At 43.3% G+C, this 27,506-nt stretch overlaps 1 protein-coding gene across 1 annotated transcript; it reads left to right on the top strand.

Annotated features, from left to right (window-relative positions):
- Positions 1-233: 233 nt before the first annotated feature.
- On the top strand, positions 234-21,705 carry CDC45 (cell division cycle 45). The gene is made up of 19 exons (XM_059713477.1): positions 234-432; positions 1,231-1,290; positions 1,577-1,669; positions 2,281-2,418; positions 2,950-3,093; positions 5,127-5,182; positions 5,716-5,764; positions 7,505-7,566; positions 9,336-9,386; positions 9,900-10,019; positions 10,543-10,674; positions 11,065-11,163; positions 11,630-11,791; positions 14,526-14,664; positions 15,864-15,947; positions 16,653-16,771; positions 17,550-17,626; positions 18,491-18,557; positions 19,937-21,705. The coding sequence occupies exons 1-18, from the start codon at positions 382-384 to the stop codon at positions 18,553-18,555; spliced, it is 1,701 nt and encodes a 566-aa protein (XP_059569460.1). The 5' UTR covers positions 234-381; the 3' UTR covers positions 18,556-18,557; positions 19,937-21,705.
- The last annotated feature ends 5,801 nt before the right edge of the window (positions 21,706-27,506 follow it).

Genomic DNA, 27,506 nt, shown 5'->3' with positions numbered 1-27,506 from the left:
GTTTCGCCGATTTTGTTTTTCCCATTTCTGCTCTTACTTGACTGCATATTTTTTGTAATGCCCCGGGCTTTTCTCGGGGGGGTTCTAAGAGGCGGGAACAGTGCCCTGCCCACACTAAAGATGGCGGAAGGGGCAAGGCACGGATAAATAAAATGGCCGCTCTTCCAGTCCCCCGGGTTGTTTTGGTCACGTGATCAGCTTCGCCCACGGCGATTGGCAGAGGCACTAAGGAATCGGCTGCCCGAGCCAATCAGCACTGCGGAGGGCGGGCTTGCGGGGCGGGAGCCGAGGCCAATAGGGACAGACGTGATTTGGCGCCTGGTTTGAGTGCAGCGGGCAGGCGCCGGCAGCGAGACGGACACGGACACGGACACCGGGACCATGTTCCTGTCCGACGTGCGCAGGGAGTTCTATGAGGTCATCACCACCCAGGTGGGATCCGCTGCGGGGCCGCCCCGGGGTCTCTGATTCCCTGAGCGGGCGGCGCGGCGCGGCGCGCTCCCGGCGGCTCCTTCGGGCACGTTACGTTTATGGCGCGATGGATGAAAACCGGCCCCACGCGCGAAGTCCGTGTCACGCCATTACTGCTCCGTGGCGCGATCCCCGCCGCACACGCGGGGTCCTTCTCCCACGCCAGAAATGCCGGTCTGTGTCCGCGGCCGGGTTCGCGGCGGCGCGCTTGGACGTGGTACCGTCCGCGGCAGCTGTTCTCGGTCGTTTTGTGTTATTCAGCATCAGGGTTTTCTAGTTAGGCCCCTGCTGATCTGTAAAAGCGGCGGGGTTGCCTGTTTGCAGGTTATTGCAAGCCAGATCTTTTTTTTTTTTTTTCCAGCATCATGTTATCAAGTCAATGCAAATGTATTATTTTACCCTCGTGTAAAATGCGGGTTGTTTGTGTCCTGTGGTGCGGTGTGCGTTTCCCCTGGCCTGTGCCAAGAGGCTGAATTAAACAGCAAGAGCCAGTAACGTGCAACGTACCATGTGATCTTTGGCCAGTCCCTCTTTCATAATGACTTGTCCCCTGTCCTTATTTTTTACAGCCCTTAGACGGGCTCATGCTCTCATTCCCACTGTTTGCATTCATGCGCTTGTTTGATATCACCTCTACCGCCAGTCCTGATTTGACTTGAAAGATTTTCAGTCTTAGGCGTAGACACTGAAGTTGTTGGAAATGACTGTGGGGCACGCATCGAGTATCACGTATTAATGCTGTTTTCTAATGTTTTGCAGCGTGTTCTTCTTCTCGTTGCTTCAGATGTAGATGCATTATGTGCGTGTAAAATACTCCAAGTAAGTGAATGTTTGTCCTTATTTTATATACTGCTAACAGAAGAAAATGTATGGGAAAGAGTTTAATAAAGAAGTGTGGAAAGGAACGTGAGAGGGAAGTGTTAACTTTAGTTTTAAACATTCAGTGTTTTATTTATGCTTAACCCTTTTTCGTCCTACCAGTTATGATGCTGGGATTTCATGATAATTCCTATTCAAAGTCTTGCATGGGAGTATTTTTCAGAAATATAGTAATTGTTACTAATTTTCTTCATTAGCAAAACATTTCTTGTTTGCTTCTTTTTAGGCATTGTTTCAATGTGACCATGTACAGTACACATTAGTTCCAGTGTCTGGGTGGCAGGAACTTGAAACTGCATTTCTTGAACATAAAGATCAGGTAAAAAAAACAACAAAAAACCTCACCTAATGAGAGATGTGTGTATGTAACATTGCCTCCTACTTATCTGTAATTTGAAGTGTCCTTTTTTTCACCCCCAGTTCACTTCTAGGTTCTTAGGTTGATATTTTTGTGGTTAGCTAAAATAATACTGAATAAAGTTAGGTGGATGATGGACAAATGCTTGGCATATTTCCCATATCCTGTTCTTGTCATGTGCCACAGTCTCACCTAATTTAGCAAACTTTAGCAAAAATTCAGCAAATGCTTCTGCTGTTTCAGTTACAGAATTTCTTTTGAAGTAAAACTTGCAGTTGCCCCAGTCTGTGTGTGGTTTAGATCAAGTTTTGATTTTTATAAACTGAATTTGTATCCATCTTCAACTGAGAAAGTTGTGAGCATTCGTTGTCTGTACAATGAAAACTAAAAGTACATTATCCTTCTATAAAAACGGCCTTTATTTTTTTCCCCTCAGTTTCCTTAACCAAGCTGCCTGAAACATAACTGTGTACAAAGTTAAATACTTTGGAGGTAGAATAGTTCTGATAATTTCTTGGTTTTATTCTCCCATGTAACCTATTAAATTGGAGATGCCTTGTTTTCTTTTGCAGTTCAAGTATTTTGTTCTTATAAACTGTGGTGCCAACATTGACCTACTGGAGGTTCTGCAGCCTGAGGAGGACACCTTTTTCTTTGTTTGTGACTCCCGCAGGCCTATCAATGTAGTGAATGTTTACAATGATATGCAGGTAAATCCAATTGTCTAAGATGATATGCAGTTTAAATTGGCTCACAATATCCAGTAAGTGAGCTATCATTTTTCTATCCCTTGCAACAAAGGTGATTTACCACAGCACAGTAAGTTTACTTCTAGATTGTATTGGTTGGAGACTAAATAATATAACTTTAAATTATGAATGCTGAGAGATTTATACTACAGTGCTAGACAGCTTCCCTTTAACAAATATATTTTTCACTGAAAGTCTACATTCTTCAATGTTATTGGTGCTATAAATATAACCTTGTTGATAAAGGAGAATAAACATTTCAATTTTTATTAATTCATAAGGGCAGAAGGTAGATCTTCTAGCTTGTCACTTGGGTTGATCACCTAATTCATATAAAGCAAAATCTTGGTGTCCTAGTAGGAACAGATCAACTCCAGAGTGAGTAAATTAGTCTTCTGTACTAAGAGGAACAACTAATAGAAATTGCTAGGTTGGTCGAATATAAAGGGGTTTTTAGGTTTGATTTTTTTAAAATGCTTCTTTTCTTCTTAGATTAAGCTGTTGGTTAAACCAGATGATGATCTTAACATTCCTGCCTACGATGACATCTTCAGAGATGAGGAGGAGGAAGAGGAGGATTCTGGGAATGAAAGCGATGGATCAGAACCTTCGGGGAAGCGCAAACGATTTGAAGAGGTATATTTCTTACAGCATTGTTCTGTGCAGGGGAGGGTGGAAATTTATATGTATACCCTGTTCTACAGAAAGTTTGATACTATTGCTTTGGTGTCGTTTGCCTTTGAAACCCAAACAAAGTGGATTGTTACAGAAGGTAAAATAAGCCCTGTTATAATGTTAAAAATAAGAAAATTGAAGGACTGTAGAACATCTTATTCTTAAATAAATGTGCATGTTTAGAGGTTAGGAGTATTTATCGTTAACATAAATATATATTTTTTTACAAAAACAACATATTTGGTAAAATAATTCATCTCAAGAAATTGACGGTTTCAAATAGCTGATAAACGTTTCTCACTCCTTTGTGGATTAGAAAAGCAAAAGAGGCTTTCTTGTTTATTCATGAATTGTTTCTCAACTTTGAGTGTCCTAGGCATTGAACTAAACTAGTGGAATAAATAAATTTAAGAAAAGAAATTCTCTGCACTTGCAGAAGAGGTTACTTCTTTCAAAGGGTGTTCTTTGAAAGAAATGAGATCAAGCTGCTTTGCCGGTGACTTCCAGTGGTTGGACTTCAAAATTTTGCCAGTGAACATGGATTTCTTGAATGTTTTGTTGTCTGTGGCTTTAGTAGACTATAGCAAATTTAGGCTAAACAGGTTGTCATAATGTCACATTTAAATAGGTTGGTTGAAAGAAAAATATATTTTACCTGAATTAATTGGACTTAATTTTTTTTTAATCCAGTTTCTGTACTGAAACCAACTTTGTCTCCCTGTGAATCAATCTCCAAGCCTTTGGATGTATAGAAAGAAATGTAGCTAAGCTATCATAACTCTGTCCTTTTAATAATTCTCTAAGAAAAGTAAAACACGGGAGCGAAGTCTGTTTATTAGAACTTTATAATCATCTCACTGCGTGCGTCTACAAGATGCTACCTGCGCAGTAGCCTAATAACATTGCGCAGTACCATGCTGGGCAAGACCCATGCGAATATGCTAGTGCACAGTAGTATTCCTCTACTGGCTGCACAATTAGCGTCTGAAAAAAACCCATGCGCTGGCACTACTGCACAGTAGCACAGGTTATTATGCATTGATTAGTCCTTGGTTATCCAAGTACAGTAAAAGCTCTGTTATCCGGCATCCCCCAGCGATTGGGGATGCCGGATAACAAAATATGCCGGTTAATTGAGCAGTCCGAACAGGCATCCTTGCCTGTTCAGGCCGCCGCTTCTTCTGCCATGTCCGGGGCGTCGCTGCCCCTCCCATGGGATCGCTGACCCTACCACGGGCCCTGAGGGACAGGGAGGCAGGCCCTGTGCAGCCTGCTATGCTCCAGGCCATGGGGGCTCAGCAGCACAGGCTGCTTTGCCTCAGGCCGTGGGGGCTTGGAGAAACCGGAAGTGCCACGGTGTGCGCTTCCAGTTTCGCTTTACCCTACAAGCCGCCATGCTGGTTAATAGAATGTGCTGGCTTGTAAGATGCCGGTTAACGGAGCTTTTACTGTACTAAACTTAAGGCGCAGTACTATGGCGCATTAATGAAAATGTAGACACACCCACTGACCACAAAACTCAAATGCTTTACTCTTGGTTTTACAGCGGCTATTCTATTTCTGATTACTCTTACAGTCCTGTCCAAGTTCTTGATCAGGCAATATCCCTAAAAGACCTTCATTAGTGCTTCAATCTTTTGAGATGGTGAGAACTTTTTGGAGCGTGAAGGATCTAACCCAGTACTTTCAAGTATTAAGTGGTTATCCAAGTGTCAAATAAAGTCTTTCAGGTGATGCAATTGTAGTAGCTAAATCATGTAATAATTTAATTTTAATAAGGTAGTGAATTAAATGTGTAACAAATGCACTAAACAAAATATATTCCTTTATTAAAGCTTGTTTTTATGGAAATATTTTGAAAAAAGACCACATATCTGTAAAAAAATAAACTTTTGCAAAGCCTGAACATTAGATGCAATAGTTGTCAGTTTAGGTCTGAAGTAATTTCTTTACTTGCTTACATCACATCTTTGGCATCTACCACCTGGCTGTAGGCTGTAGTGGAGAGAACAATGAAAAGACGAGAGAGGAGAGTGTGGGAAGCACGCAGGTATGTGCCAGCGTTCTTTGTTGTTTATTCTTTTCTTTTCCTTTTGGAAATCTTAATGTTGAGACCATGAAAGTCCTATTCTACACCGCTAATTCCATGAGATTTCATTACTTTATACTTTATTCAGAAGTTGGAGGTTAATGATGCATAAGTCCATATCTAGTGAAGACACTTGCTCCTTTTATTAGAAATACTTCATTGTAAATTTAACGTAGGGTCAAATTGTTGCCTCAATTTGCTCCCTGTTCAATCCATTTAGTGACAGTGGGAATTCCTGGGTAGCTAATCAATTGGAAAAATAGAAAGAAATAGACTTTCATAATATTGCTATTTCAGCTTCAGTGTTGGAATTTTCATATAGCTTCTGTGTTGTTGTTTTTTTCCTGAATTTCATATTTTTCCCTTGTCTACAGTAAATCTGAAATTTAAAGGTTACTTGACTGTCTTTGGTTTATGTAATGAACTTGAAAGAAGGGCAAGTTAATCACTTAAGCAAACATTTAAAAAAACAAAAACTTTCTTCTCTCTTTCAGGCAAGAAATTCTCTTTGATTATGAGCAGTATGAATACCATGGGACCTCAGTAAGTTTTAAGCTGCTGTTTTTTCATTTAAAAAAAAAAAAACAAGCTACCACAAAGAAAGTGTCTTCCTGTAATAAGAGAATAGGAGTACAGTAAAAGCTCTGTTATCCGGCATCCCCTGGGAACGGGGGATGCCGGATCACAAAATATGTCAGTTAATTGAGCGGCCGGAACAGGTGTCCTTGCCTGTTCTGGCTGCTGCTTCTCCCGCCACATCTGGGGCGTCACCACCCCTCCTGTGGGCCTTGCAGGACAGAGGCAGGCCCCATGCAGGCTGCTTTGCCCCAGGCCATGGGGGCTCAGTGAAACCAGAAGTGCCACAGTGGGCACTTACGGTTTCACTTTACCTTACCAGCCAGCATGCCGGTTGATAGAACATGCTGGCTTGGAAGGTGCCGGTTAACAGAGCTTTTCCTGTATATTGACTATTTATTAAGTACTTCTGACTCGAGCTAATTTTTCCTGCATCAAGATATTGCATGTTCTAAGGGTGCGCGAAGCAGGCTGCATTTGATTTGGATTCAGCCCAAATCGGGGACAGTGATTCGATTAGTTGATTCGGGTCATTGGCCCGATTCAATTCAGCTGAATCCTAATCTGAAGATTCAGTGCTGAGTCAGAGAATCAGCAATTCAGCCATAGACACAGCTTTAAATGTTTTTTTTTCTATATACCTCGAGGTACCAGGCACGGCTCATGATCACTGCGATGCTGGGGCGGATGGAACATCACACAGGAGCGCAGGGGGGCCCCCCACATGCTTGGTGGTGAACCTGGAAGCGGCCTGGAAGTAGTTCCAGCCCACTTCCAAGTCTGCTGGGGAGCACACAGGGGGGTTCCCCCACCATGCTCAGCAATCAGCCATGGGGGGGGCCAGCGCGCTCCCCAGCTGGACTGAAAGTGCTTCTGGTCTGCTTCTGGGTCCACTGCCAACCGCGCTGGTGACTCCCCCGTGCTCCTGTGGGACACTCCATGCACCCCAGCATCACAGCGTTCATGAGCCACCTGGTACCTTGAGGTATGTAGAAACAACATTTAAAACTGTGTCTGTGTCTGAATTGTCAAATCTTTCCAAATCAATTCAGAGGGTTCCAGTTTGATTCGGAGAGATTAAAGGGTCTCCTGATTCGATTCAGATTTGGAAATTCAACCACTGAATCTCTGCCGAATCGAATCAGTGACCAAAGCTTTGCACCGTCCTAGCATATTCTATACAGTAGTAGAAGGGAAATAGTAGTTCTTTGTTCTAACGTCACCTGGAAGTTTCTAAGTTTAAGATGCTGTATGACAATCTTTAGTGCTTGGCGGGGCCTGTCCTTTGAAGATCTAATCTGATTATACTCACACATGCATGTTACTCAATTTACTTTTCAAAAGAGAGGAGCCAAGTAGTTTGAGATTTGTACCTTTTATATTCAAGGGTTATAGACTTGTCAGACCTAAACTGTAGATAACTAAATTGTTCTTTCTGGAAACTAGCAGTTTATCAGAATAATTTACATTTTTTGTGAAAAGTAGTTTCTATATGAAAACATAATGTTTTTCAGCAATGTAATGCATATTTCCCTTGGTATCTTGGGAAACAGGACACTGGAATTCTTGGATTTGAGCCTGCATCTAAAAGAAGCTTTATTACTAAGCTGGTGCATGAGAATAACACTTCTGCAGTTTGTTTTTAATGTGAGACTAATTAATGTTATGGTTCCTCATCTATTTGTCTTTTTCTTTTTCCTCCTGTAGTCTGCCATAGTGATGTTTGATTTGGCCTGGAAAATGTCTAAAGACTTGAATGACATGTTGTGGTAAGTAGCCCTGTTATAGTGCTAATGTTCACTGCCCATAGTAAATAATGGGCCAGACATGCAAAATTTCCAAATGGTATTTATATTCAGTACTAGCCAATTGCCAATTCTTGATGGGGGATGACTGGGATGGAGTACCACCACCTAACACCCCATGCTGACACTTTTCTGTCTCTTGCAGGGAGTGGGGTGGGGGAGCTGAGGCCAGCACTGCTGTCCTTAGCTCCCCCACCCTCTGTCTGGTCCTTGGTGCGGCTTTGGAATAATGGCAGCGCTCCCCCACACTTGAAGCACTCTGATTGGCTGTTTCCATCAGCCAGTCAGAGTGCGAATAAAGCGTTAGAGACAGACAAACTTAGGCTTTTATAATATTAGAATTATTGCAGAGTATATTTATGTATTTAAATATACATAGATTTTTTGTGTGTGAGAGAATATGATTAGAGATGGGTTCCTTCATTGAAAATTTGGCTACTATACTTCAACAGAAACTTGCTGCATGGATCAGTTGAAACTATTTCTTTGGCCACCTGTCTAATTAATTCTGCCCAGTAAAAATACAATTACTTGATCCATTCGTTACATTCATATCTATTTCACTAATATGTACTGCTGCAGCACCCTGGCTGAGAATCACTGCAGTAGAAGTAGGGGTGCACTGATAAAGATTTTCTTGGCCAATACTGATGGCAGATTATTAACCAGCTATATTGCCTGATACTGATCTAGTAGCCAATTTAAAGGAATGCAGCATCCAGCTGGTAAGTCTGTGGAAGGGAAGGAGAAGGGGTGGAGGGTGTGGAGAGGCAGATCAAGACTTCACAGTAACTAAGGGGTAGAGGCAGGGGCAGGCAGTGAATGGACCCTGGAAGTGGGGTGGAGTTGCAAGTGGCTAGTCTGGGGTGCACGAAATGGGTGAGGGCAGCTCCCCTCCTCTGCACGCACGCACCCCCCAGGGGAAGCATGGGGGGCATGTGCCCCCTGGATTTGCATGCAGGGCAAGGGCCAGTTGCCCACTTTGTGGCCAGGGGCTGCACCAGCCTCTTCCCAACAGGGGGGCCAGGGCAGGTGGGAGCAGGTGGCGGTGCTGAGAGGAGATGGGCTACGGAGCGGGCTGTAGCCACCCATAATTTCCCCATAGCCCCCCCTCCAAGCACTGTGCCTAGCCCCCGTGCCAGGAAAAAGTCAGCACAGCCCCTGGCCCTGAGCCCACAGCAGGTAGCCCATCCTCGCCCTGCACACAAATCTGAGGGGCACATGCCCCCCATGCCATCCCCAGGGGTGTGTGCAGCAGCAGGGAGTGCCCTCCCTCCTCCTCCTCCCCGCCCCCGGGTCCACTCCCCGCTATGGCTGGGCAGTGCCTACCCCAGCCCCTCCCTCACCATGGGGGCCTCAATCTGACCACACACGTGCGCGTACACCCCTTCCCTTTCACACGTGGCCCTTCCCCCATAGACTTACCAACCAGACAGTGGCTGTGTGCATGCACATAGCATTTATCAGTGACATTATTGGCTTCTCTGGCCAAAAAAGCTGCCTGCCAATAATGTTAATTTTCCTTTTATTGGTGCCGATCCAGTATGCAACCAATATATTGGTGCACCTCTATGCAATAGGTATTAAGTTAGTACAGAACTGTCTTGACATTGGTTGTACACAAACCTTATTTAATGTAGCAGACTCCTCCTCTACCATGGCTGTAAGATTAACTTTTATATGCTGGACTAAAGTCTTTTTCCTATCTGACTATATATTTTTTCCATTTTTAGGTGGGCTATTGTTGGGCTAACAGACCAGTGGGTTCAAGATAAAATCACTCAGTAAGCTGTTGATTTGTCTTTGTTAAAATAAGTAACAGAAATTGTGATGCATGTTAAACAACCTACACTTGAATATCTTAATGAATGTATGTGGAGTTGCTGAGATCATAAGAAAGTAGCGATTAATGGTGGGACACTGAAAGGGTAACTTGATAGCGGTAACTTTGGTTAAAGGAAAAATTGCAGTTCATCCTGTACTCCTGAGCATTTTCTTGCTTATTTTACTCTTTAAAATTTGGAAGTGTTTCATTTTCTGTGTATGTGTTTTTATTTATTGATTTATTTTTTCTATGTACTGCCGAGTATCAAAAAAAACCTTAAACACTTTTTGCAAAAATCTTTTAAAAAATTGGTTCTCATTTTTGTGAAGTTGACTAGGCATTGTGTAGCTCTCAGGGAAGTTTTTTGCAGTAGATAATAGGATTGGACATCTGAAGGGAAAGAAGGTAAAGTGACTCTTGCGTATGGATTGTTGTTTTTTTATTGGTTTGTTTTTTGTTTTGTTTTTTAAAGAATGAAATATGTGACCGATATTGGAATCCTACAGCGTCATGTGTCACGGCATAATCATCGCAATGAGGATGAAGAGAACTCCCTTTCTATTGATTGCATGAGAATAGCATTTGAATACGAGTATCCTTGCCTAAAATTAGACCTTAACTTTATGCTGATCTATAAATATTCAGGAGTTTAAATAAAATAAACAATAGAAAAACCCTTTTGTGACAGGTTCAAGGCCTCATCTAGGAAAAAGAAACTTAAGTTTCCCTTTGTGCTAAGAAATATGTTGCTGGGGAAAAAAATGGTATTGACACAGGGACATGCCCATAATGACTAAAGTTCCCGAGTGTCATTTTTGGAAGGTTTAATTGTGTTACTTCAAATCAGTGTTGTATGAAGTATGTGGGTACACTTTCTAAGTTGATATGTAAACCCAAGGGAAAGAATGATGGCTATACAAGCATATTCACTGTGTTGAGTTGTTATATACACTTGGAACTCTCTTCAAATGGGATAGTTAATAAAGAAGTAATTAGGACTGGTGAAGGTGGCAGGTAGGGAAAATAAGACTACTATTTAAGGTAATAACTAACTTACTAAGTTTTAAAGCATGTACATCGTAATTATTTTCCCTAATTTCTGTCCACATCTTCAGTCTGCGCTTGGCCCTTTATCAGCATTGGTCCCTGTATGAAAGCCTGTGTAACACCTGTTATACATCTGCCAGTCTAAAGCTTTGGTCTGTTCAAGGGCAAAAGAGACTACAGGAATTTCTGGCTGATATGGGGTAAGTTATGAGGATCAACTGGGGAAAAGAAAAAACATTTTTTCCATAATTGTAGGTGCATGAAAATACTGAGAGCCTAAAAATGTCATGGTCATAACTGCCCACCTCAAAACTTAATTAAATATGAAAATGGTACTATGGGCAGATAATGGTACCTGTGCTTTGCTCAGCCTGCTGTACTCATTCATTCAGCAAGCTGTTTTTAGCTATTGAACTGACTAGTAGTTGATCAATGAAGTGATCTCCATCCTTGCAGTATTTTATGTAGATGAGCACAGAAGTGCTTTTAATCTAGTGTTAATGGAAAGAAACTGTTCCCGTGCTTGGAATGCAGGTAATTTAACTGTTCATCCCTAAATGTGCACAATGATGTATTTTTCCACATTGTAGGTTGCCTTTGAAGCAGGTGAAACAAAAGTTTAATTCCATGGACATGTCCTTGAAGGAGAACTTGCGGGACATGATTGAAGAATCTGCTAACAAATTTGGGTAAATTTTTTTTTTTTTTAAACCCAACCTTTTTGCGTACCCAGATTCAGTTACTTTCAAACCTTTCAGCTCCTGCAATAGTAGAGATAGTAAATTAATAGTAGTTTTATTTTTCCAACCTAACAGCTTGGAAAAAGTTGACCTGACTTTAAAAGGCACTTTGGCAGAGTAGGGCTTCTAGGCACTTTCCCATTATTGCAGCATTAGACTTAGAACTTAACACTTCCAACTCCTGGTGCTGTCCTCTGTCCAAATCATTTGTGTAGTCATTTCTTAAGTTTCAAAAGGAGGTCACAGCTTGTCTCAGAAGCCGTACGTAATTGTAAAGTAATACATGCAGAAATAGAGATAATTTATTATAGGCTAGCCAGAGAAGTTAAGTTGAAATTTTAGCTTTCTTTGGGAGTGATCAGTGTTAATCATTAAAATGTTATAATAACTGTTTTGATTTGATCTACTTTTACAGAATGAAAGATTTAAGAGTGCAGACTTTCAGCATTCACTTTGGTTTTAAGAATAAGTTTTTAGCAAGTGACATAGTGTATGCAACGGCTTCTCTAATGGAGAATATAGAGAAGGAGGAGCCTGGAACTGCTAGTTTTATCAAGGCTTTGGACAGTCTCTCCAGGTACAGTGTATATGTGCTCTCTATCTCATCTTGTCTAATTTTGGCTAAGTACAGACATTTAGGGGCTTTAGGGGGAGGTTAAATTGATTCAAAATGGCTGCCCGATATCAGGTAAGTTGGGATGGGGGGTGCTGGCTAGCTGGCGCATTGGGTGTCCAGCAGGCTGGAGGGGATTGGGGGTCTGCTGGGACATAGGGAGGCAGGTGTGACCTGTGGGTGGGGAGGGAGAAAGGTACAACCTGTGAGGGGTGGGGAGAGCCACAACCCATGGGTGGAAAGCAAGGGCAACATTGGACGCCTGCTAAACCAGATGGGAAAACTGATGCCCAGGAAAAAGCCAACCTATTAAATGGGTACTTTGTGTCAGTCTTTCGTCAGTCCCATGGGACGCCCATGCCCACTGCGGAACAGGGAGATCCAGGTGAGGGAGATTTCCTGCCCTCCATCAATGCAGACTTCGTGAAGGAACACCTTGAGAGGCTGGACACCTTCAAGTCAGCAGGCCCTGACAATCTACACCCCAGGGTACTCAAGGAGCTGGCAAGCATCATAGTCCAGCCTCTGGCACGGATCTTTGAGAACTGGCGCTCTGGTGATGTGCCCAAAGACTGGAAGAAGGCCAATGTGATGCCTATCTTCAAGAAAGGAAGGAAAGTGGATCCAGCAAACTATAGGCCCATCAGCGTGACCTCTATCCTGGGGAAGGTTGTAGAAAAGTTTATTAAAGAGGCCATCCTTAATGGACTGGCCAACGCCAACATCCTGAGGGATAGCCAGCACAGGTTTGTTGCCGGTAGGTCTTGCTTGACCAATCTCATTTCCTTCTACAACCAGGTGACTTATCACCTGGACAAGGGAGAAGAGATTGATGTCATATATCTTGACTTCAAAAAAGCCTTCAATCTGGTATCCTACGATCACCTCTTGGTGAAACTGGCCAATTGTGGCATTGGGTCCACCACCATCTGCTGGCTAGGGAATTGTCTCTGTGGTTGGACCCAGAGGGTGGTGGTTGACAGAAGTCAATCATCATGGTGCCCTGTGACCAGTGGGGTCCCCCAAGGCTCTGTCCTTGGACCCATATTGTTCAACATCTTCATTAATGATGTGGACATTGGAGTCAGAAGTGGACTGGCCAAGTTCGCCAATGATACCAAACTTTGGTGCAAAGCATCCACACCAGAAGATGGGGGCAATCCAGGCTGACCTGGACAGGCTCAGCAAATGGGTGGACGAGAACCTGATGGTGTTTAACACTGAAAAATGCAAGGTTCTTCACCTTGGGAGGAAAAACCTGCAGCATCCTTACAGGCTCAGCACTGCTACGCTGGCTAGCACTATGGAACAAAGAGACTTTGGGGGTCATCAATGACCACAAGATGAACATGAGCCTTCAATGCGATGCTGCGGCTAGTAAAGCGACCAAAACGCTGGCTTGCATCCATAGATGCTTCTCAAGCAAATCCCGGGACGTCATTCTCCCCTTATACTCAGCCTTGCTGAGGCTGCAGCTGGAGTACTGCGTCCAGTTTTGGGCCCCACAATTCAAAAAGGATGTGGAGAAGCTTGAGAGAGTCCGGAGAAGAGCCACACATGATCAGAGGTCAGGAAAACAGACCTTATGACGACAGGCTGAGAGGTATGGGACTCTTCAGCCTGGAAAAGCGCAGGCTCAGGGGTGATCTGATGGCCACCTACAAGTTTATCAGGGGTGACCACCAGTATCTGGGGGAACGTTTGTTCACCAGAGCACCCCAAGGGATGATGAGGTCAAATGGTTATAAACTACTGCAAGACCGTTTCAGGCTGGACATAAGGAAGAAATTCTTTACTGTCCGAGCCCCCAAGGTCTGGAATAGCCTGCCATTGGAGGTGGTTCAAGTACCTACATTGAGCACCTTCAAGAAAAAATTGGATGCTTATCTTGCTGGGATCCTATGACCCCAGCTGACTTCCTGCCTTCGGGCGGGGGGCCGGACTCAATGATCTTCCGAGGTCCCTTCCACCCCTAATGTCTATGAAATCTATGAATGAGGCAGGGTTCTCCCCAGTGAACCTCTACCCACATCTCTCCCCCCACCACGATTTATTTGCTCAGCTCTAGCAGCAGCAAACACTGATAAAAGCGGCTGCACCCAGAGCATCTTGTGGGATGGGGGTGGAGAGTGCTGGCTGGGAGGGAGAGCAAGGGGCCAGGGTGCAAAAAATAGACCAGTGCAGGGGAAGGGGAGAGTGAAGAGAGCAGCCCCAGCATTGGGGCCAGTGGCTGGGTTTTCCCATCCCCGGGGCTGCGCAGGGGAAGTGGACAGAAGTTCCATGCACTGATTTGACCTAAATTGAATGAATCTGATACTATGTAGATCCAGGTTTATCTTAAACTAGGTTCTGCAATTTTTAAGCTGGTTTGTGTGCATGGAACTTCTGTTCAGTTACAGGTTTAGACTGATTGCTGGTCACTGACAGGGTGTGTAAGTGTAAGGTAGGCACTGGGACAAGCGAAGTTTAAATCAGGTGGCCATTTTGCACCCGATTTAACCTCCTGAATGTCTGTAGTTAGCCTTTGTGTTTGTGTAATTAAGGTTGAGTTTGACTCTGATTCTGCTATTACAGTATTTTAAAGTTAATCCCTTTATGAATAGTATCGAGATGCAACTCAGTTTATCATGAGATTTATGTATTTATTTAGTTATTTGTTAATGAAATAATTTCTCTTCCTTCCTTTGCTCTACCATAGGAGTAACCTGGAGAAGCTGCACCATGGTCTGGAACTAGCCAAAAAGCAGTTACGTGCCATTCAGCAGACTGTGGCCAGCTGTATCTGTACCAATCTTGTAATATCTCAAGGGCCTTTTCTCTATTGCTGTCTCATGGAGGTCAGAATTTTGTTGGTTCTATATTGGGCTTCTTGTTTAGTAAAACTGTGATTCCTAAGTGGCAAGCTGTTAAGAACATTTGACTAGAAAGTCTGAAATAATGTAGTTTTCTGTATTGCATTGGCTGGCCTACATCTTCCCCTGAATGTTCCCCTTCGTAAAAATTGGTAGTTTGGGGGGTTCTGGTTTAACGTGCAAATCAGCACAGTGATTAATCTTTCTAGGGTGCATCTACACATGCAAGTAATCCAGGAGCAGTTTCTAGAGGAAAGTACTCTAGAGTAAACTCTCCCGGGCATGCATCTACTTGTGCAGGAATGTTGGAGCAAACTTGCTGCTCCAGCAGCAGACTGCTTCCATTGCCTGTGGCCCTACACCAGGCCCCTGCAGCAGCCAGGGGAAGCTCTAGGTTCCCCCTGGGTGCTACCCACTGGCAGGTAGTACCAGGCCAGGAGACAGCTGTCTCCTGGCCAGGGCTGAGGCATCGTCCCCACCCAGGCTCTGGTGGTGGAGCCTGCCTCAGCAGGAGCCAGATCTGAGGAGCAGGGAGCAATGTCCCCCTGACCCCAGCAGCAGGGAGTTCCCAGCCCCCACTTGGTAATCTCAGGGTCAGGGCTGGGAGATAAGGATTTCTCAGCCCCCGTTCCCTAATCGTGAAGTGGGGGCTGGGAGCTCCCTGCTGCCAGGGTAGGGGGACTTAGTCCCCGCCTGGACTCCAGTGGCGGAGCCTACCCTGGCAGCAGGCAGCTCCCCAGGACAGGGAGCAATCTCCCACCCCCTTTTTGTTTGGCTGACCAGGAGCACATTTGCTCCTAGTCAGGTGTCTACATGTGCACTACTATGCAGTAACTAATAAAAAGTAAATTTGCTACTTGCCTTTGCAGGTAGTAAATTTACTCATGATTAGAACAATTTACTGTGCAGTTAGCATCTGCATGTGTAGATGCGAACGCTTACTGCACAGTAAAGCATCTCGTGTAGACATGCCCTTAGAGTCCTACCTTGTGTAGTTTAGGCAAGGTTCCTTAATCTTCCCATTTTATATGAAAACAAATGGGGCTCATTTAATGGAAATGTTCCTAGAGTGACATGCAGCTTTTAAAACTTCTGGTTATTCTAAAGATGAAATAGAGCAGAGATAGCAATATCCTTAGGTGTAACTTAGTTAATAACACTTTTTTTTTTCTCCCCCACTTAAGGGCACTCCAGATGTGAAGCTGTTCTCCAGACCAGTATCTTTGTGTCTGCTCAGTAAATACTTACTCAAGTCGTTTGTTTGCTCTGTAAGTTTACAAGCTTGTAATTAGCTAAGTTGTGGACTGAGTACATAGTTACCATTCTTCTGTGGATTATTTATTAAATGGATTATTAAAGTACTAAATTTTTCAAGTGAATTTTTTCAGCTAATGGGCTGTTTAGATAGCCTTTGCACCAGTATACAAATTTTGCCATTGAGAAGATCCCAATCTCGGGATCTGCTGAACTGGAAATAGCTCTTTGTAGATCTTGACCCTTCTGATGCTCTGCAGTATATCACAGTAATTATTAAAACAAACAACTTGCCCTCTGTTGATTAAATTAATGTCTTTTTAGTTGTACTTTATGCATTGCCTGAGGCACACTTGCATCACCTTAGCTTTCTCTAACCAAGTGATTCTTAGCTAGGGGACAGTAGCACCCCGGGGTGCCTTAAGGTCCTTTCAAGGGTGCCATGCATTTTTAGCACTCTTAGATATGCGAACATGATTCATTAGATAAACCCAGAGGTTTCAAATAGGAATCCATCATGTTACAAACATTCTAACCTGTTGTGGTCTTTCTGAGTTCTTTGCACCAGAAAAACTGGTCTATTATTTTTCTGTAGTCAAAAAAGAGTGAAAACTAAGAGCTGGAATTTTTCAAGGCATGCCTTGAGTCCAATGAGGAGTGCCTCGAGTCTAAAAAGCTTGAGAACCACTGATCTAACCAAAAGACTTTCTGCCTTCTAGACGAAAAATAAACGCTGTAAATTGCTGCCATTGATAGTGGCAGCACCCATGGATGTTGAGCAGGGAACAGTGATCATGGTGGGGATTCCTCCAGAGACAGAAAGCTCTGACAAAAAGAAGTAAGTTTTTTTGCTATGTCTCTTCCCTCAAGAGCATTTGTAGACTTAACCTGCTTCTATGTAAGCATATTTGAGCTAGAACTGTTAGTTTGATGCTAAATATGTTTATCTTAATGATGGTTTAATGACTAACTGTACATCCTTAAAAGATTGCTTGCTATAGGCATCTAACTTTTTGAATGAAAGGTGACACAGTCATGTGTTACTTAGTAGTTACAAATTTGTTTTCTGACTCTTTTGTTCACTTACATTGAACAACACATTCTTTTTATGATATATAAATACCAGTCATCATCATGATGAAGATTAGAAGTAGCAAATATTTTTGTGCTGTTTAAGGCTTAATTTTTTTTCTGACTGTAAACTGTGTTTCAGGTGCTTGCTTAGTAGGCCATTTGCCATTGACAAACTTAAGAAAAATATCCACATTAGAATAAGCAAGAGTTATAATCACGTATTGTTTTTATAATTTAAAGGAAAAGTCTCGCTGGGTTTACGTGAGGATAAAACAAGCAGTGTTGCTTTTGCTGACTGGAGCATGTATACTATGGCTGCATGCTTATAGGAGATTGTATCTCTTGAACCAGGCATGTTGCTGGTGAAGGAAAAAAGATATTTTTATCTTGTATGTCTCATTTGAGAAGTTAATAAATGCTCTGTTAATTTAATGGTGTTGGTTGTAGCTATGTTGGTCTAAGGACATAGGCAAGAACCGTGTCTGTTAATTTAGCAACCTATATATTTCCTAATGTGTAGTGGGTGTGGTTTTTTCTCTTAGCTTTTTTGGCAGAGCGTTTGAGAAGGCTGCAGAGAGCACACATTCTAGGACTTTACACAACCATTTTGACATGTCTAGTAAGTCATTTTACCTTTTGTATTCACTTGTGGCATTTTACCAGGATTTCCTTTAGGGGTCACTATTCTCACTGTGTTAGCTACGAATCCCTAAGATATCTTGACCATTTTACAAAATGAATGTTAATATGAGTAGTTTTATTAACACGTGCTCTGAATGCTAGCCCTGGTGGACAGGGTAGTGTGCAAGTGTTCTGTGTAGCACATTTTCTGTAATGTAATACACAATCCAGAATATAGCACTGTGACCATTTTTGTTTTTCATTTGACATCTTGCATCTTTACTTAAAAGTAAAAAAACCTGCTAGCTGGAATTTTGTAAACCTTTTAATTTTAGAGAGAAATACTTTTAATTGGAAGAGTAATTTTTTTTCTACCAAAGCTCCTGGATTTACAATAACCAATTATAATTATGTGCAAGTTTTCTGTAGACTTACGTGCATCAGCGTCTTTACGATTATTTGGTTTATTCAAGTGTGAGATGAAAGTCATACAAAAGGACAGGGATTTAAGATCCTTTTATTCAAAGAACTTGTTTTGAAACCTAAACTTTCCCAGTCTTTGTATGTTTTTCAAACTGAAAATTATGACCTAGTTATGTTAGGTAGTGTATGGAGAAAAACTAGAGTATGTTTCATCCATACACCGATCTAAAAATGGTGGTTGTATTAAATAGTGAGAGCCTGAAACTCCTGATATTCCTTAAATTTTGCTTTAAGGTACAGTCAGATATTTCAATGTTGCCCAGATCTTTTATTTCTCTCTTTAAATTTGATTGGAATTGTTAAATAATATTTGTAGTGTGTGAGATTTATTGCATCTGGAACTTGTCTGCTGTACTAATAAGAGCTTTAATTGTTTTAGTAATTGAACTGAAAACTGAAGATAGGAGCAAATTTCTGGATGCACTTATTTCTCTCTTGTCATAATGGTAAGAACACATATAATTGTAGTAGTGTCTCAGTGTACTGATTCCCAAACTGGTGGTCCATAAGGCCTTTACAAATGGCTTTCAAATTGTCCCAGGAACGTCTCTCACTTCATTCCTTCTTTTAATTTTAAGTTTAATATGGGTGCATAATGATTGATAAAACAAGTACCCTAAATACATGAGATGAAAAAATTATATGTTCTGAAAAGATTTCTTGTGTGGTCACCATCTTGAAACTCTTTAGCTATAAATTTTAGGTGAAGTGCCTTAAAACAAATAACATTACTTAACTGTTGAATCAACATACAATGTGCCTTTTATAAACACTAACAGAATTTTTATAAACCTGATAGAATAACAACTTGATTTAAAAACAAAAAAACACTACTTTGTAGCTGCAACTTTTATTTTTTCTGAGAGACTTACATAAGCTCTGCCTATCTGTCAAATATTTTCTTTTGTGGTAGTCTGTGGGCTTTTAATCAGGAAAGGGAACAGGCTACTTCTGTTTTGAAACACCTCCAAAATCCAAAAGATTCAAAATCAAGGTTGATGCTCTGTCCTTGTCTTGTTCCTTTTTAAATCTTTTATTATTATTATTCATGACAATGTACTTAAGTTCAGGACACAAGCTTGGCCGTAGGGGTTCATTTCCTACATTGCATATTTGTTATAGCCTTAATATGGTATAAATATAATTAACATTTGTTATGGCCTACCTTGATGGCACATGGGATTTTGTTTGGAATAAAGTTGGGACTCCTTAACTTTAGGTATGTCAATAAACTTTTAGAGCACAACTGCATACGTCCTTGTAGGGTATGCTGTTCATAAGTAGACAACATAATCACATGAAACTTTTGTTCAGTTTGAGACTTAACATTGAGCATTTGTGATTCATTTTCAGTGTTTTATTTATTTGTTCAATTTTATACAGGTAGTATTTATTTTAGTGCTCAGTTAAGACCTGGTCTACTTAGTCAAACTTGTTCTCTTCTGAAATTTCTTAAGAACTTTCTTATAACTAGTCTGGGTAACGTGGTGACAGGTGGTGGGGTTAAGGCACAACTAACTCTCAGCCAGTTTGGCCTCCACTGAACAGCACAACAGTGTCGACCTCAAAACATTTAGAAATATCTGGGTAATTGTTTGGGGACATGGAAAATGTTGTTGTAGGTATTGGCTATAAAGTATTGTCATCTAAATTCTCAAATAATCCGTTCCTCTGTTTTGACCACTTTTTTTATTAAATATTGTTCTTGTATTGATGTATTGTAAATGAGAGAGGATTTTCAGATGTGCTAAATGGCTTTCTAATGCATGTTGAGAAATGATCCTCAGTAGTCACCTGTGAGATAACTGACTCTTCCCCTTTATAGATGTGAAAACTGAGACATGAGATTGAGACTTGCCCAAGGTCACACAGTGATAGATATGAGACTAGATCCCCAGAGGTCTACATGAATTATGTATCCTGCTTCATCAAGCACCAGACACACAGTATATGGTTTTCTGTTCTTCAAAAGTATGAACCAGTGGGTTACCTGCCGGTATTGTCACTTGTTAGACCATCACCAGTCAATGATTTTTAAGACCACTTTTGCTGCCCTGCTGCACTTCAGTCTGGCTTTGGTTTATCTTCTGCCTTCATTCCATGAAGATGCACTTTGGCTTTGTGAAACAGCCAAAGGACCTAATGGGCAGAATGTCCTGCAGATGTCCCCCATACCTTCAGGGTTCATGGTGTGTATAACTGTAATGCCTTGTCTTATTGTCTTCCTATATATTTTGGAACAGGCATGGACTCCATTCGTTGTCTCTTAGGTAGACAAAAGATCACCTTAAAAAAATAACAACCCTCCAACTAAAAAACATACCTTCCTGATAATAAGAGGTAATAGGCATTGCTATTTGGATCCTGTAGTTTCAGGCTTCCAGATTAGTAGGAACAGAAAGAAACAGTACTTATGAAGTAGGTTTCTATAACAGTTCTTGATAATTCAGGGCTCTTCTACATGTTTCTGTGCTGATATTTATGTTAATAAACTTATAATACTGCCATTCAACTGATCTTTTTTTTTAAAGTATGTGTTTTTAAAAAGCTAAGGATAAATTTATCTTGTGTATGTTTATAGAGGAAGCTCAGTTGGGTAAGTAGAAGAAAAATGGATCCAGGAATTGGTGTCTCTGCCTAGCAGGTCTGAATAGCACAGGGAAATCTATTAAAGAGAGGGTGCTTTGGGTTGTTTCTTTTTTTATTTTTAAGGTAGGGGAGGGCTCCAATCAGGTGTTCAGTATATTGAGATTTGATAAACAACCAGAATGTAGCTCTTCATATTTTCACTTCATGGAAGTAATAGTTCTGAGGCATGGTTTTAGGATTATAGGTCTCATACATCCAAATACCGAACAAGCAAAAGTACTAAAGGAAAGCATTGCTGGTCTGCAATATTTGTATGTTGTTACAAGCACCTCCTGAAGGAGACTTCCATCCCGATACCATTTCCTTAGTCAGCCATTCTGGTACTGTACTGTCGATTATAATATGGCTTTGGGAATGGTATTCTAAAAGTTGAGTTTGTGATGCTCATGCATAGCTTCTGCAGTATTTGGATATTAATTCAAATTAATTAGTTCAATCTCAGCTGCTTTCCAGGGTAAAGCCCCTCAAGCCAAGTCCTAGATGATCTTAGCCATGTGAAAGCTTTATTGAGCAGCAAAGTAACTAAATTATCTGTCTGATGCTCAACAGTATCAGACATAACTTAAGGGATAAGCATCTAAAAGTAAATTATAAGGATATAGAAAAAGTATCTGATGATAGCTATATTCAGATCATCTAATGCAGTTCTGCATAAAGCTTTTAATTCTTGTATTAAAGCTGCTGGGGTTTTTATTTTTTCTGTGTTTGGGGGTATATTTTAAAGGCTTTTTCTTTTTCTTCTTTCAATGTTTGCTTGGATTCATGTGATTTTTAAATTTCTTTTCTTGTATATTGAGCATGTAAAGATTTTGTTGTCTATGTTCTGCCATATTTTGTACAGATTTTTTTTTATGTAGTTTAATTTGAAATTAATGGGATTTTAGATGTAGCCAGAATAAATTTTTTTACTTGTATTTCACATCAAATAAAGTTGTTTTAATACTTCATCTTGTTCTAGCAATTTCATTTACTTGCCAGATTGCAGTAGAATGCTATTACTGAATAAAATTAAGCAACGTATTTTTTTTCTCCTGCATGTTTATTTTTATTATTCAAAATGATCTATTAGTATAGCCTTTATCAGCATACTTTTGGTTATGTCTCTAGTGTAATTCTGTGTTTAATGCAGTGATATGTAACCTGAATGCTATAGCATCCTGGCAGACAAGGTTCCTTGGGTGAGTTTGATATCTTTTATTAGACCAACCCAAATAGTTGGAGAACAGTTATTAAGCAAGCTTTCGGGTTCAAAAACCCTTTGTCTGGCTAAGGAAGTTTCAGCAGTTGGTGTGTGCTCTTCCTGGACGGAATGCCTATGTTCTTAGACCAACACGGCTAAAACCTACACCCCTACAGCATCCTGGGGCATTATGAAATCTTTCTAAGGGTGCTGTGGGGTGCCATACAATGTTAGCACTGTTAGGTGTGCAAACCTGATTCACATGATAAATCTAGATGTTTCAAATAGGAATCTATAGTGTTAACAAATAAGTCTACTGGAGGTACTTTGAGTCTAAAAAGGTTCAGAAGCACTGGTTTAATATTATGCAGTAAATTCATTAATTAGTAAACTGGGTTTTTTGGGGGTGTTGTGTTTTTTTACATCGCCTCTGAGGCAGCTATCTCTACTTCAGGCATAGGAAAACTAAGACACAGGTTGGTTTATTTGTGTTGGAGCCAGGATTAGAATGTAGAATTCTTGGCTCCTTGTAATATGCTTTAGCCATCATCAGGGACAGGAGGATCTATGTGGTCAACCAAAGACTGTGGCGCTGGTGTCGTCAGGAAGGCTTTGGCTTTCATGACCACAGCCCGCTCTTTGGCGAGAGAGACAGCGAGCTGCTGGGAAGAGATGGTCTCCACCTCTCTCCCCTAGGGAGGAGGCTCTTCTCAGCCAGACTGGCTGGCCTGCTCCACCGGGCTTTAAACTAAGCCCGCTGGGGGACGGGGGGACTACCGCTGGCCCGCTGAGCAATCCTTGCAAAGCCAGCGGATCATGGCACTCAAGGGAGCCCACCCCAGCCCTGGTAAAATCTGTGGGCAAGGAAGGAGCCCCCCAGGGGGCACTTGCCTGCCTGTACACTAATGCCAGGAGCTTGGGGAATAAGCAGGAGGAGCTCATCCTCCTGCTCAGTGCAAACAATTACGATGTCATAGGGATAACGGAGACCTGGTGGGACTCCACCCATGACTGGACCACAGGGATAGATGGCTATACCCTGTACAGGAGGGATCGTGTAGATAAAAGGGGCGGGGGTGTAGCTCTCTCTGTTAAGGAAAGCTACACGTCCCTGCAAGCCGATATTGGCGACCAGGGTGGACGGCTGGAGACCCTCTGGGTTAAAATCCGTGGGGAACACGGCACAGGGGACACAATGGTGGGAGTCTACTACAGACCTCCCACCCAAAGTCCTGAGCTTGACCAGGAGTTTGCCCAGGAACTGGCTGAGGCAGCTTGCTCCAGGACCATGGTTGTCATGGGTGACTTCAATTACCCGGACATCTCGTGGGAGGATCGCTCAGCAAAATCTGAGCGGTCGCAAAGCTTCCTCTCGTGCGTGGATGACCTCTACCTGACTCAAGAAGTCTATGGGCCAACGAGAGGCAAAGCGCTGCTCGACCTGGTGCTGGCTACTGGGGATGACCTAGTTGGCGACCTAGTGATCGATGGGAAGCTGGGTGACAGCGACCACGAGCTGATCACCTTCACCATCCGCCGAAAAGCTGGCAAGTCAGTCAGCAACATGGAAGTCCTTGACTTCAGGAAAGCCGACTTTGACAAGCTCAGGAGGCTTGTCAGTGAGGCCCTAAGGGACTGTGACCACAGGGAGAGGGGAGTTCAAGAAGAGTGGTTGCTCCTCAAGGGAGCGATCCTCAGTGCCCAAACTAAGTCTATTCCATCTCGGAGGAAAGGCAGCAAGAGGGCACAGCAGCCCCCTGGCTCTCCAGGGACCTAGCACACCTCCTGAGGCTAAAAAGAAAGGCCTACAAAGGATGGAGGATGGGAGTCACCTCCAAGGAGGATTATTCTGCACTGGTCCGGTCCTGTAGGGAGCAGACCAGGAAAGCCAAGGCTGCAACTGAACTCCAACTAGCTTTGAGCATCAAGGACAATAAATAGTCCTTTTTCAGATATGTGGGGAGCCGGAGGAAAAGCAGGGGCAACGTTGGACCCCTGCTGAACCAGATGGGGCAACTGACATCTGACGCCCAGGAAAAAACCAACCTATTAAATAGGTACTTTGTGTCGGTCTTTCATCAGCCCCATGGGACGCCCATGCCCGCTACTGGGCTGGGAAATCTGGGTGAGGGTGATCCCCTGCCCTCCATTCATGCTGACTTCGTGAAGGAACATCTTGAGAAGCTGGATACCTTCAAGTCAGCCGGCCCTGACAATCTTCACCCCAGGGTACTCAAGGAGCTGGCGAGCATCATAGCCCAGCCTCTAGCGTGGATCTTTGAAAACTCTTGGCGCTCTGGTGTAGTGCCCGAAGACTGGAAGAAGGCCAACGTGGTGCCTATCTTCAAGAAAGGGAGGAAAGTGGATCCGGCTAACTATAGGCCCATCAGCCTGACTTCTATCCCGGGGAAGATCTTAGAAAAGTTTATTAAGGAGGCCATCCTTAATGGACTGGCTGACACCAACATCTTAAGGGATAGCCAGCACGGGTTTGTTGCGGGTAGGTCTTGCTTGACCAATCTCATTTCCTTCTACGACCAGGTGACCTATCACCTGGATAAGGGAGATGAGATTGATGTCATATATCTTGACTTCAAAAAAGCCTTCGATCTGGTGTCCCATGATCATCTCTTGGAGAAACTGGCCAATTGTCGCCTTGGGTCCTCCACGATCCACTGGCTGGAAAATTGGCTCCGGGGTCGGACCCAGAGGGTAGTAACTGATGGAAGTCACTCATCGTGGTGTCCTGTGACCAGTGGGGTCCCCCAAGGCTCTGTCCTTGGACCCATACTGTTCAACATCTTCATTAATGACGTGGACACGGGAGTCAGAAGTGGACTGGCCAAGTTCGCCGATGACACCAAACTTTGGGGCAAAGCATCCACACCAGAAGACAGGCGGATGATCCAGGCTGACCTGGACAGGCTCAGCAAGTGGGCGGATGAGAATCTGATGGTGTTCAACGCTGATAAATGCAAGGTTCTCCACCTTTGGGGAAAAAAAACCCGCAGCATCCTTATAGGCTCGGCAGTGCTATGTTGGCTAGCACTATGCAAGAAAGAGACTTGGGGGTCATCATTGACTGCAAGATGAACATGAGCCTGCAGTGCGATGCTGCGGCTAGTAAAGCGACCAAAACGCTGGCTTGCATCCATAGATGCTTCTCAAGCAAATCCCGGGACGTCATTCTCCCCCTGTACTCGGCCTTAGTGAGGCCGCAGCTGGAGTACTGCGTCCAGTTTTGGGCTCCACAATTCAAAAAGGATGTAGAGAAGCTTGAGAGAGTCCAGAGAAGAGCCACGCGCATGATCAGAGGTCAGGGAAGCAGACCCTACGATGACAGGCTGAGAGCACTGGGGCTCTTTAGCCTGGAAAAGCGCAGGCTCAGGGGTGATCTGATGGCCACCTACAAGTTTATCAGGGGTGACCACCAGTGTCTGGGGGAACGTTTGTTCACCAGAGCGCCCCAAGGGATGACGAGGTCGAATGGTCACAAACTACTACAAGACCGTTTCAGGCTAGACATAAGGAAGAATTTCTTTACTGTCCGAGCCCCCAAGGTCTGGAACAGCCTGCCACCGGAGGTTGTTCAAGCGCCTTCATTGAACACCTTCAAGATGAAACTGGATGCTTATCTTGCTGGGATCCTATGACCCCAGCTGACTTCCTGCCCTTTGGGTGGGGGGCTGGACTCGATGATCTTCCGAGGTCCCTTCCAGCCCTAATGTCTATGAAATCTTTGAAATCATGTATTGTTGCTCAATATTAAAACTAGAGGTGCACTGATAATATCAGTCTGATACCAAATCGGTACCGATATAAAGAATATTGACTGTATCAGAAATTGACCTGATGTGGCCGATTAATTTGGGTGATAAATACCCATGCATGTGCGCGGCCACAGCACAGCATGTAGGCGGCAAGGAGCACAGCCCAGCAGCTTGGAGAGCTGTGTGCAGCTGGTAAGTGTTGTAGAGGAAAGAGTGGCGGGCGGGTGGGCAGATCAAGGCCCCTGCAGCTCTGCCCCGTGGCCCGCCCTGCCTGGGCAGCGCCTGCCCCAGCCCAACTCCTCCCTCACTGCTGGGGCCTTAATCTGCCCCTTCTCTTCCCCCTCCCCTTTCACCACAACAGACTTACCAGCTGGACGCAGCTCTTCAAGTTGCTGGGCTGCGTAATGGAAATCGGATTGGTATGGACTGATATGCCTCCTTAAAAATCTGCTATTGGTATCGGTCCCCAAAATCTCTATCGGTGCATCCCTAATTATAACAAATGTTGAAAGTGGAAAAAAAAATATAGGCTGTTTCAGAGTAGAATACCAAAGGCTCTGTTAAAGGTGAGAATTTAGGAGTAAAAGTCCAAACTTCTTTAGTACTTGAAATGTATCAGCTGTAACTGTGGTCCCAGATAGTATAATAGATTGTATTGCTGTTGTTAGACCCTCACTGTATATGCACAATACATGACAGTGTTAAAAAAACAGTGGGACCATACATAGATTTCCTTCACATTGTTTTGTGCTTCAAACTGCTACCTTAAAAAAAATTACACATTGCGTATAACTGGCACGTACTCCTTGGAGACTTTAGCTTATGGCACATGCCATAGACTCCCTGCATTTCCCCAGGCTCCATGTTTGCAACCTTCCCATCACTTCCTCTTTCAGGGACTCTGCAACCTCACTCAATTGTCCTTGCCCCTCCACCCAAGGTTTTGTCCCCATTCTCCCCCATGTTAGGGGTCTTGTGCCACGTTCCTTTTCCCTCTACCTGGTTTTCCTCTTTGCCTCCATTATCCCTTTTTCTGTCAGGGGTTCTCTGTGTCCAGCATTGGGGGGCATATGTATGTCTGCATCCATTCCTCCTTCCCTCTGCCCTCTACCTGCCTTTATTTTAGAATGGCAACATTAACTAGTTTTTGGATCTGCAGAGATGTTTGAAACTGGCTGTCCACCTCAGTTGATGAACTTCCAGTTCTGCACCTCTCCCCGCCCCTCCCCCTTATCCTTCCTCCTCTCTCCCTGTTCTGATTTCCACAAAACCAGTAGGATTCTCTCTGACAATGTCTGTCTGGAGCATTTCCTGAAACGTTCAGATCCCATGTGATGTCCAGGAGACAAATGGAGAAATGTTATGAAGTATAAAGGCTTTCAAGCTTGGCTAAAAATAACATGCTTAAAGTAATGCTCAACTGTGTTTGAAATGCCCTTCAAATAACGTACTGGATTTATTCCAACACTAGATCGACTCCCCCCTCAGCAATTTAACAGGAGGTGGGGAAAAAGCCCTTTGTTGCAGTGGGGGGAAGAGAGGCAGCTGCTGCTATCTCCCCACCACCTCTGCTTCTGCTGCTTCCCCCAGTGCAGCCTCTGCCCCTCATGCTCAACCCTTGCTCTGGTGCTGCAAGCTGTCTCCACACTCCAGCCTGGAGCACAGAGCAAACCCCCAGACCAGCCTGGTAGCATCAGCAATGGCAGTGCCAGCCCTAGTTCTGGGGCTTGGCTGGAGCTGCTGCTGCTACTGCTGCCACCACCACCACTGCTTCTGGTCCTGGCTGGGGCCAGAGC

This window comes from Alligator mississippiensis, chromosome 10 (genome assembly GCF_030867095.1).
Source record: "Alligator mississippiensis isolate rAllMis1 chromosome 10, rAllMis1, whole genome shotgun sequence".
NCBI classification, from domain to species: domain Eukaryota; kingdom Metazoa; phylum Chordata; order Crocodylia; family Alligatoridae; genus Alligator; species Alligator mississippiensis.
This window is presented reverse-complemented; position numbering and strand designations above follow the sequence as displayed.